The following is a 12,299-nucleotide window of genomic DNA, read 5'->3' as shown; positions in this document are numbered from 1 at the left end:
ATGGATCAGATTTCAATCCGACATCAGCCCTGGTACATATACCCCTGCAGGAAGTGCAGCTCTTCAGTATTCTCCTCGAAAAGCACTGTGGATATATGTAAGACTGAATAATTTGAATAACTTGATTAACTTTATAACTTGGATAACTTAATTAATTTGAACTGGTTGAATTGGCTATAGCTGGAGACCACCAGTGCCCTCAACCGAGAAACGTCGACACCCCGTAGGATGGGTGTCCTAGATGAAGGAAAACATGGCTTACCTGTGAATCACTCGCTCCCGGGGATGTCCCCCGAGAATTCCATGAGTAACGGCAGTCGTGGGTGGGATGCTGAGTCCATCTGTCTACACTAAGGAAAATGAAATTATCAGGTAAGTAATTTCTCCATTTCCTAGCATGTAGCAGATGGACTCAGGACCAATGGGATGTATAAAAGCTACGCCCGAACTGGGTGGGAGGCTGCCCATGACCCACTTAGTACTGCCCTTGCAAATGCTGTGTCCTCCTGAACCTGAACATCCAGGAGGTAAAACCTGGAGAAGGTGTGGATGGAGGACCATGTTGCCGCCCTGCAGATCTCGGCGGGTGACAGCATCTTGGTTTCCACCCAGGACACTGCCTGGGCTCTAGTAGAAAGGGCCTTGACTTGTAAAGGCGGTGGCTTGCCTGCTTCTACGTAGGCCGCCTTGATGACTTCTTTGATCCAGCGGGCTATGGTTGCTTGCGAGGCCGCTTCCCCTTGCTTCTTCCCGCTGTGAAGGATGAATAGATGGTCCGTCTTTCGTATGGATTCCAACCTTTCCAGGTATTGGACTAGGAGCCTGCCGATGTTGAGATGGCATAGACTTCGAGCCTCTTCCGAATTCTTATGCTCATCTGGTGATGGTAGCGAGATGGTTTGGTTGAGATGGAAGTGAGACACCACTTTGGGGAGGAACGACGGAACTGTGCGTAACTGGATGGTTCCCGGGGTGAGTCTGAGAAACGGCTCTCGGCAGGACAGTGCGTGTATCTCGGATATACGACGGGCCGAACAGACTGCCAGCAGGAAGGCTGTCTTCAGTGTTAGTAGTCGGATAGACAGGCCGTGGAGAGGTCTGAAGGGAGGTTCCTGCTAGGAAATCTAGGACCAGGTTGAGATTCCAAAGAGGCACCGGCCACTTCAGGGGTGGTCGGATCTGCTTGACTCCTTTCAGAAAGCGGGAGACATCCGGGTGAGAGGCTATGCTGCCACTCTTGCTCTTGGTTCCGTAGCATGACAATGCGGCCACCTGTACCTTGATGGAGTTGAGAGACAATCCCTTCTGTAGGCCGTTCTGCAGGAATTCCAAAATCGCAGGAATTTTGACCGAGCGTGGGATGATGTCGCAGTCCTCGTACCAGGCTTAGAATACTCTCCAAATCCTTATGTATGTTAGGGACGTGGAGAACTTGCGTGCTCGGAGTAGGGTGTCAATTACTGCCCCCGAGTATCCGCTCTTCCTTGGGAGAGTCCTCTCAATGGCCAGACTGTAAGAGAGAATAGAGCTGGATCCTCGTGGAGGATCAGTTCCTGTTGGAGCAGGTCTCTGTGTGGAGGTAGCGGCAGGGGGCTCCCTGTCAGCAGTCTTCGCATGTCTGCGTACCACGGTCTTCTTGGTCAGTCCGGGGCCACTAAAAGTACTGGTCCCCTGTGGTGTTCTATCTTGTGGATGATTGCGCCCAATAAGAGCCACGGTGGGAAGACATATAACAGAGTCTCCTGTGGCCAGGGTATCAATTCCCTGGGACTGGGGTTCCCGCCTGCAGCTGAAAAAGCTGGGTACTTGGGCGTTGGACCGGTTTGCCAGGAGGTCCATGGTTGGTGTTCTCCAATGGTTTACTATCAATTGGAATGCTGTGGTCGACAGCCTCCGTTCTCCTGGATCTAGACTTTCTCTGCTGAGGTAGCCCGCAGCGAAGTTGTCTTTCCCAGCAATGTGGACGGCCGAGATCTCTTGAAGATTCACTTCCGCCTATGACATTAGGAGGTCTATTTCCAGAGACACTTGTTGGCTTCTGTTCCCTCCCTGACGGTTGATGTAGGCCACTGTTGTGGCATTGTTCGACATTACTCTGTCCGCTTTGTCTTGGAGTCTGTGTATGAACCTTAGGCAGGCTAGTCTGACTGCCCGGGCTTCTAGGAGATTGATGTTCCATCCTGACTCTTCTTCGTTCCATTGCCCTTGGGCGGTTAGCTCCTGGCAGTGTGCTCCCCATCCTCATAGGCTGGCATCCACGATGAGTAGGATCCAGGTTGGTGAGGATAGTCTCGTTCCCTGGCTCAGATGGGCTTCTTGTAGCCACCATCGTAGTTGGGCCCGAACTCTGTCCGGAAGCTGAAGCCATACTGTGTAGTTCTGGGACAGTGGATTCCATCGTGATAGTAGTGAGTGTTGTAGGGGTCTCATGTGAGCTCGTGCCAATGGCACTACTTCCAGTGTGGATGCCATGAGGCCGAGAACTTGTAGGTAATCCCATGCTCTGGGGCGAAGTTCGCTCAACAGGATTCGTAGCTGTGTCATCAGTTTTAATCTCCTTGTCGGTGTCAGGATGACCTTGTTTTGTTTGGTGTCGCACCGGACTGCCAAGTATTCTAGAGATTGGGAGGGCTGCAGGCAGCTCTTTTGTTTGTGTTGACCACCCACCCGAGGCTCTCCAGTAGAGTTTTGACTCTGTTGGTTGCCTGGTGGCTTTCCTCTGGGGATTTTGCTCTGATCAGCCAATCGTCTAGATAAGGGTGCACGTGGATTCCTACCTTCCTCAGTGTTGCTGCCACCACCACTATGATCTTGGTGAATGTCCGGGGTGCAGTGGCTAACTCGAAAGGTAGTGCCCGGAACTGGTAGTGACGGTCCAGGATCAAGAAGCGTAGAAAACACTGATGCGCTTGATGGATCGAAATGTGTAGGTAGGCTTCCAATAGATCTAGGGATGTAAGGAACTCTCCCGGTTGTATCGCCCTTATTACCGAGCGTGGGGTTTCCATGCGGAAGCGAGGAATCTTTAGGTGACGGTTGACCGCCTTGAGGTCCAGGATGGGTCTGAACATTCCTTCTTCCTTGGGGACAATAAAATAGATGGAATAATGTCCAATATTTAATTATTGTGGAGGCATCGGTGTTATAGCCTCTAAGACTAGCAATCTGGTCAGTGTAGCTTCCACTGCCATCCTCTTGGAAGGGTCGTGGCAGGGAGATTCGACAAACTTGTCCGGAGGGAGGTGGTGGAAATCCAGGTAATATCCCTCTCGAATGATGGATAGGACCCACTTGTCCGAAGTTATCTCAACCCATCTTTGGTAGAATAGGGCAAGTCTGCCCCCTATGGCTTCTTCTTCCTTTGGATGGGTTGGCTGATTTTCATTGCGGGGTGCGGTTGGGGCCGGAGCCCGAGCTGGCTCCCCTTTTGTTGTGCTTGTTCCGAAAGGACTGGCTCCGGCCTGCGGGGAAGGCCGCTTGATATGTGCTTCTATATGGGTTGAAGCGCTGTGATCTTCTGCCCCTGGAGGTTCAGGGGAAGAATCGCCAGTTTCTCTTATTCCTGTCCTCCAGTAGCCGCGGCAGTGGGGACGCGCCCCATTTGTTGGCTAGTTTCTCCGTCCCCAACTCCAAAACTGCACACCTCAACTCCACCCGCAAACGAGCCATCTCAATAGCGGGCCCAACTCTGTGGAACTCCCTCCCTCCCCAGCTCAGAAATGAACCCTCCACCCAAGTGTTCAAAAAACAACTTAAAACATGGTTATTTAGAAAAGCCTTCCCGCCAGACCCTTAACCCCCCCCCCCTCCCATATCCATCACACCCCTACCCACCCTCACCAACACCCCCCGCTCCCCACCACCATCCCCTTCATTGTTTCCTCCCCTTCCCATCCGCAAGCTACTTCACAGCAACATAAACTGCCCTATAATTCCTTAATGCCTAACTGCATAGCAATTCTGTATTTATATTTATATATTATTATGCTATATTGATTACTATCACCTCCTATCTTACATATGTTTAAATCCTAAGGTTTCTTTATGCCTAACTGCATAACATTTATGTTATATTATTTACTATCACCTCCTTTCTTACAAATGTTTAAATCCTATTAATGTTAAAATAGATACCCTTCTCATTGTTATTTTGACTAGTTACCATGTTAAAATGTAAAAATAGGGCGGACCTCGCCCTATTCTCTCAGTTATCTGTAAACAGATATGATATCTCGATAGAATGTCTGTATATAAAAGAAAATAAATAAATAAATAAATAAAATAGTTTCTCTAGTTCGCTTCCGAACAGGAGTGTTCCCTTGAAAGGCATCCTTGTGAGTCTCGTTTTGGAGGATGCGTCGGCCGACCAGTTTCGGAGCCAGATTTGTCTTCTGGCTGCCATGGCGGATGACACTCCTCTAGCTGCTGTGCATACCAGATCAGAAGCAGCGTCCGCGAGGAATGATACAGCTGATTCCAGGGCCTCCCCAGGAGTGTTGCTCCTGGTCTGTGCTAAGCAGGCGCGTGTCACCACGGCACAGCAGGCCGCGATCTGTAAAGAGATAGCGGAGACGTCAAAGGACTGTTTGAGGATAGATTCCAGACGTCTGTCTTGAGCATCCTTGAGTGCTGCTCCTCCCTCCACCGGGATAGTAGTGCACTTTGAGACCGCGCAGACTATGGCATCCACTTTCGGACATGTCAGGGGATCTTTGGCGGCTGAGTCCAGAGGGTACATGGCTGCCAGAGCTCGGCCCCCTTTGAATGTAGTTTCTGGGGCATCCCATTCCAGGTCAATTAGTTGCTGGACGGCTTGTAATAGTGGGAAATGGCGGGAGCTCTGACGGAGTCCCTCTAATAGTGGGTTCGTCTTAGGTTCTCCCGAGGCACTTGTGCCTGGGATAGCAAGCTCTTTTAAGCTGTGTGTGACCAGGTCTGGAAGCTCATCCTTGGTGAAGAGGCGTCTCATGGTTTGGTGGGACTCTGTCCCGGAGGGAGTTCCCCTTCGTCCAGGGGTTCTGAATCCTCATCTGAGTTGTCCGTGTCCCTGAAGGTGGGGCTTCTGGGCGGTGGGATCACTTCCCTGGGCATAGAGGGTCCCGGCATGTTGAGGTCCTCTGGTGGAGCCTGTGGCTGTATTATAGCAGGCCCCGGTTGTATGTGGACGAAGGTATGCAGAAGTTTGAAGTATTCCACCCAGGAAATAGATGCTGGGTCTAGACTAAGGGGCACCATGTCCCTGGAGAGCCCCGTTTGAGGGGGTGGTCCCGCTGTGCAATGCTAGGCCCGGCGTACTGCTCGAGAGGCTGGAGCCCGGTACTGGCTGGGGAGGGCCATGAGTTGGATCCCCTAGGGCCTCTTCGCACTGTATACACAGGGCCGTGGCCTCCTCATGCTGTGCGGCTCTAATGTGGCATGCTGGGCAAAGGCCCTGAGCTTTGAGTTTATTTTCCAGTGGTGCCATGGCTTTTGCGCGTAAAATACAGTTGTGCACTCCAGTGTGCGTCAAAGTTGTGAACGTAGGTTTGGTGTGCGCGCGCTGTTGTGCATACAGGTCGAAGTTATGCGCCCGGCACAGTAAGCACGTGGCTATGCGCGTCGCTTGTGCGCCTGGTACTTGGGCGCGTGACGTTGTGCGCACAAGGTATTTGTGCGCACGGCTCGAAACGGTGGACAGGGCGGCGAACAGAGCAAAATGGTGACGGCGACCACACGGATAATATGGCGACCACCTCTGAGGGTCTCCACGTGGGAGGACCCTCTGATCTGACCGGGGTCTAGACCTGCTAGGGCAGATCAACCCGGTGGCACTGGTCCCGGCTGGTGACCTGTGCGGCTCCTCGAGCTTCGGAGACCGGAGACTTTTAAATAGATTTCTACCTTACCTTGTCTCAGCGCTTCCCGGTCTCGTTCTGGGTAGTCTCTGGCTGCGGGGGTAGAGGGAAAATACCTTCACTGCCATGCTCGAGGATGCACCCGCTGCCGCTCAGCCTTACCCGATGTTGGGGGCTAGGTCCCCGCAGAGGGTCGGCCGCCGGACCGAGGATTACCTCAGAGGGATCGTGGAAATCACCTCGGGAAATCTCAACTGTGGGAGGGACCCAATGGGTGTCACCGCAGGAGAGCAGGGCTCGTCTGTAGAGGTAAGATTTCTTAGGTAAAATGACTCTAACGCTGTGCGAGCGTGCATAGAGTCCCTGACTGCTTTGGAGTTGGAAAATACTGAATAGCTGCACTTCCTGCAGGGGTATATGTACTAGGGTTGACATCAGATTGAAATCTGATCTGTCTCCAACTGCTATTAGGAATACACTATACCCATTGGTCCTGAGTCCATCTGCTATATGCTAGGAAATCTGAAATTTCATTTACATACATCCTTATGGAAATAGTTTTACCATTCTTGATACTAAAGAAACATCACAAGCCTCAATTTCTAAATACAAGAGGACCCACAGGTTTCCTGATGAAAATGTTATTTGGAGGGGAAGGGGGTGGGGCAGAGAGCAAAGGATTGGTAATTTCCTGAAATAAAAGAGTGGCAATAAGAGACATCCAAAAAACAAACCTCATGTTGCCCTTGGTTCCAGCATGAGATCAGGGCTGGTTTAAGAGTATTTGGTGCCCTAGACAAACCTTCAGTCATGCACCTCTACCCCTTCCCTAGCTTATCTACTGGCAGCAGTTCCACTACCTCCTACAGTGGCACTGTGCTGGAGTCACTACCTCCTACAGTGGCAGTGGCTCCAGCACAGTGCTCCATTCTCTGGTATTAGTTTTGACATAGCACCCCTCTGTGCCTTGCACTAGCAGCATTTTGCCACCCCCAAAATGTTGGCACTCTAGGTGACTGCCTAGTTTGCCTAATGCAAGCACCAACCCTACATGAGAATCAGCTTTACTTGTCTTGAATCAAACATGGGTAAACAAGGGCAACTATGCTACAGTGCCCCATGGTAAGGGCATTATCACAATCAGAAACTAAATGAACAGTCATGTGTCTCTCTCTCTCTCTCTCTCCTGCCTAGTGAATCTCTAATGGCATTCAGCTCTGTGGTCATCCCTTCTGGCTTTGTAACTCCTGTGGCCTGTGCTGATGGTTCTTACCCCTCCACAAGATCTAGTTAACAACATAAGGCCTACATTTATCATTTTGCTATAAAATTTGCAAAAAAAATAGCAACCTCTTTATAAGGCTCTCATATAAGTAAACTATTTATATCACTGTATGAGAAGTAACTAGTAACTCGGAGTGAGGTTTTGGTGGTGGGCTAGATTTTGGGGGGCAGTTTTATATGCACAGTCAGAGGTATGAACAGCACTGTAGACATCAGTGAAGATTTTGTGTGATTTGATGAGATTTGTACAATGTACTCTCGACCTAGCTTGAATGACACTCCACCTAGCTGCTATCACTCCAGATCACTTAAAATCTTCACTGATGTCTACTGTGCATATAAAACTGCCCCCCCCAAAATCTAACCCACCACCAAAATCTAGCACCACCACCACTAAAAAAAAAAATCCCCATCTTTCACGACCTCCAAACTGACAATCACCCAGACATCCTATGCATCACCGAAACATGGCTCAAAAAATCCGACTCAGCCCTAACCAACCAATTGCCACACACAACTTACAGCATCTTCTCACTACCCAGACCTAGAAAAGAAGGAGGTGGCCTTCTCCTCATAGCACGTAAAAAGCTCAACCTCACATACATTCCTATTAAAACCTCACCCCCACTAGAAATAGGCCTATTTAAATCCAAAAACCTCCAAATCCTATTACTATACGCCCTTCTCAATAGCCTAAGTCAAAACCTCTCCACCCTCATCAAAATTATCTCCTCACAAATTAACATGGACCTACCAGCCATAATCTTGGGAGATTTCAACCTTCACAAGGACTCATCCCCACTTCCTTCACAATGCAAACTCCTCCTCGACACCATGAACACAATGGACTTCAAGCAAATCATTCACTCCCCAACACAAAAATCAGGTCACACCCTTGATTTGATTTTCATCAACAGCAAAATCTCAACTACCAACAGACCACCCACCACTACCAGCATTCCTTGGTCCGACCATAAACTCATCCAGACCTCACTACTCATCAAAACCCACCAACCCACACCAAGCAACTCCAAAAAAATACATCCACTTCCCTAAACCATGCTCCAGCGATGTAATTGCTGAATACCTCCCCAGCACCCTAGCCACTCTAGACCTCAAAGATCCTAACACCACCATCAACTCCTGGATGGACATCAATGCAGAAATCGCCAAAACTATCCCCAACAGCAACACCCACAAAACTCCATGGTACACCCCGAACTAAAAAAATACCAAAAGACTCCTTCGTCAAGCTGAAAAAACCTGGAAAAGAACTCATCACCTTGACAGATACCGAACACTCCTCTACATTTATAGAACTGACACAGACAAAGCCAAGGGTGAATTCTACGGGAAAAAAATTCATCAACATCAACACAATCCCAGAGCACTATTTGATTTCATCGCTAAACTAACTCAACCCAACCACATTACTCCATCCTCAGATGGCAACACAAAGACCTGCAATGAACTTGCCTGTTTCTTCTCTAAGAAAATCAGCAAACTCATAGCTCCCAAACTCCACATAAATGAAGATCTACCAACCCCACCCAACGAACCACCAACCATCTGGACCAACTTTGAGCCCATCGCATCAACCGAAGTAAAGAAGATCATCCAGAAAATCAACCCAGCCTCACACCCCATCGACACAATCCCAGTCAAGACCCTCAAACTCATCCCTGACATCATCGCCAAACCCATCGCAGACATAATAAACACCTCAATTGAACAAGGCATCTTCCCGGAAGCACTTAAATGTGCCATAATTAAATCCATCCTAAAAGAAACCACACCTCAACCCATCTGACCTATCCAACTACAGACCTATCTCAAATCTCTCCTTCATATGCAAGATCATCGAGAAACACGTGAATCTCCAACTATCCAAGCACCTAGAAAATCATAACATCCTTTTCCCCAACCAACATGGCTTCAGAAAATCCCTAAGCACCAAGACTCTCCTCTTATCACTCATAGACACAGCACTAAGAGGCATCGATGCCGGTCACTCCTACCTTCTCATCCTACTGGACATCTCCGCCGCCTTCGACACCGTGAACCATGACATACTCTTGACACGACTGGTGGAGATCGGCCTAAGCGAAAACACCCTGAATTGGTTCCATTCATATCTATCCAACAGATCCTACAAAGTTCACCTCAACAATTGTGAATCAAAACACCCACTCCCCCACGGAGTTCCACAAGGATCATCCCTCTCATCTGTTCAATATATACATGCTCCCGCTCTGTAAATTCCTCTCCAGCATGAACCTCATCTTCTACATCTACGCAGATGACGTCCAGATTTTGCTCCCCATCAAAGAAAGCTTAACCAACACCATTGCACTCTGGGACACCCTCGCCACACAAATAAAGAACCTCCTCTCACAGATACCCCTCACCATCAACCACAAGAAAACTGAAATTCTACACATATCAAACAAACCCCCCACCAAAACCAACAAAGACTTATCCTCCAGCCAACCAGATACCCCCCTCACCAACGAGGTCAGAGATCTCGGCATCACCCTGGACTCCGAGTTCAACATGAAAAAACACATCAGCATGACAATCAAAGAGGGCTTCTACAAACTACAAGTCCTCAAAAAACTCAAACCACTACTTTTCCACAATGATTACCGCACAGTACTTCAATCCCTCATACTATCCAAGTTAGATTACTGTAACTCCCTCCTCCTCCTCAGACTGCCCGCCTCCACCTTAAAACCCCTCCAGCTGCTCCAAAATGCAGCAGCCAGATCTCTCACAAACATCAACTGTTCCAAACACATCACCCCAATACTAAAAGAACTCCAATGGCTCCCCATATCACACAGATCACAATACAAAATTCTCACCATACTTCACAAAACCATCAACAACCAAAACATCAAGTGGGCCAATGACCCTCCCCAACTACAACACAGCCACAAGAACCTGCGATCTCAAAACACGGGCCTACTCATAATACCCCACACTAAACTAACACGCCTCTCCTCCACCAGACAACGCACTTTCTCTGTAGTGGGCCCCACCCTATGGAACAAACTCCCCCCCCCCCCCCCCAACTCAGACTGGAACCCTCCATCCACTCATTCAAAAATAAACTGAAAACATGGCTATTCCTCAAAGCCTACCAACACACAACCTAAACCCCCCCTCCCCCCCGCCGCCTCAAAGCCTACCAACACTCAACCTAAACCCCCCCCCCCCCAATATCCTTATAGCTCACACCTAAACCATGAACTTCCCTCTCAGCAGAGTTACTCCTTAATCTCTCTTTTTGCAAACATTTTACATCCGGCCTCCATCATTGAGACCCTCCACTACAATAACCTTCCTTTAACATCTATCGTTATTCTTGTTAAATGTTATACTTGTTAGATGTTCTCCCTCTATGGCTAATGCGAAAATAAGTTACAATGTTTTAATGTAAAATAGTATGACCCCTAGTCATACTATTCCAGATGTTTTGATGTGAACCGATGTGATGTACGCCAACGAATGTCGGTATATAAAAGCAATAAATAAATAAATAATAAAATCTCACTCCGAGTTACTAGTTACTGCTCATACAGTGATATAAAACTGCCCCCCAAAACCTCACCCTGAGTTCAGAATGGTATAAAAGGATAACTAACTTGTGTGCCTCCCTTCCCGCTTCAGCCATAACACACAACATAATGCCGGGGAAAAGGTTGTAGTTATTTCCGGCATTAAATCTCACGATAGCATGTGTTACGCTATTGCACGCAACATTAAGCACCCCTCATTTTCATTTACTCTGCCCAAACTCCTCCCATACTCCACCCACTTGACTAAATTTTTCAAATTTGCATATGCATTATTTATCACATACATTATGGCATTATTGCAGGTGTTAGGGCCCTAATGCGATTTGAAAAAATGACCCCTCAGTTTCCAATGGGCATGCACCACCAGTTAAAGCCCACAGGACACTGAATCTGATTAGCCTGGTCTAATATTCTGTTTGTTTGGTTTTTTTCTTTTGTAACCTGACAATAGCAGAGGAAACAAGAGCTAATGAAATAGTGACAGCTCCTAGTGACAGCTGTCTCTAGCAGAACAAGCAGAGATATGATAATGCCACAGGCACTACTGCTAGGCAGATAGAAATGAATTTGGATTTTTTTTTAGTCCATCTTTCCAAATGATGCTCAGGCGGCTTACAGCATTATTTGAAATCAGGTGAAATAAGTCCTCACCCAAATCCATTTAAAATCCTCTCCTCCAAACTGCTCAAAGTAGTAACATAAGAACTTTCACTCTAAGTGGGTACCTAAGACAACGGGAGATAAAAGAAACTGCGCAAGGTCACAAAGAATGCCAGTGTGGGAACTCGGGTCTGAGCCCATTGATCTAACCACTAGGCCTCCCCACCTCTCTGGCCCCTAATATCCGCAGAAGACAGCGCCCGACTGGCTCACACGTTAGCCACATACTGTTACTGTAGCTTCCGTTAAAACAAACAGGAGACCATTTACACTTAGGACAGTGCAAGCTAGTCATATTACCCCACCAGTGCCCGGAAGACAGACAGCGGGAAAGGTCAAGTTGGGAATCAGCACCCCCCCCCCAGGTACCTCGCCCCGGGGAACACTCACGGTTTTCTGGGCAGGGCCTTGCAGCACTCGGGACAGGATAGCGAGCATCTTCTGCATGGGAGGAGCCGAGGCTGGGCAGCAGCTGCAGGGGGAAGTCAGGCACGGAGTATTCTCTCTCTCGCGCGGGGTCCCGTTAGCGCAGCCGCAGTACTAGACTCACCCTGACGACGGTCACCTCTCACTTCCGGGACAAAAGAGATCTACGCAGCCGCTCTTCCAATCTCAACTGTTCGAGCTCTCAGCCAATCAGCGGGTTCGCTTCTGGGCGACCTTGATCCACAGCGAAGCTTGAAAAGCGCCGCCCGTGGCCTAGGGAGGGCCGAATGATGAGTTCCCCGGAAGTCTTGTTTTGGATGCCGGCGGGCGTTCTATTTGAGGTTCTATAAATTAGGCTACAGATTCGACTCTTCTGCATGAACTCTCGGGAGGAGCCATTCATCCACTAATGGTACCAGAAGATGATTTATAATTTATAGGACAAGGGTCACAATTTATGCAACGTGTCCGATGAACCAACTGATGGTTTCTGTCTGGAGGCGTTTGGCCAGTT

At 48.7% G+C, this 12,299-nt stretch overlaps 1 protein-coding gene across 2 annotated transcripts in view; it reads right to left on the bottom strand.

Annotated features, from left to right (window-relative positions):
- Positions 1-11,954, bottom strand: part of PDHA1 (pyruvate dehydrogenase E1 alpha 1 subunit) — a 58,513-nt gene extending 46,559 nt beyond the window's left edge. The window contains exon 1 of one of the 2 annotated variants that reach the window (XM_029603359.1): positions 11,750-11,954. In XM_029603359.1, the coding sequence (XP_029459219.1) occupies positions 11,750-11,806 (57 nt within the window). In that variant the 5' untranslated portion in view covers positions 11,807-11,954. The remainder of the gene's footprint in view (positions 1-11,749) is intronic. The other variant, XM_029603360.1, reaches the window with a different exon arrangement.
- Positions 11,955-12,299: the final 345 nt, after the last annotated feature.

The sequence above is a fragment of the Rhinatrema bivittatum genome, chromosome 5 (assembly GCF_901001135.1).
Source record: "Rhinatrema bivittatum chromosome 5, aRhiBiv1.1, whole genome shotgun sequence".
Lineage (NCBI taxonomy): Eukaryota > Metazoa > Chordata > Amphibia > Gymnophiona > Rhinatrematidae > Rhinatrema > Rhinatrema bivittatum.
This window is presented reverse-complemented; position numbering and strand designations above follow the sequence as displayed.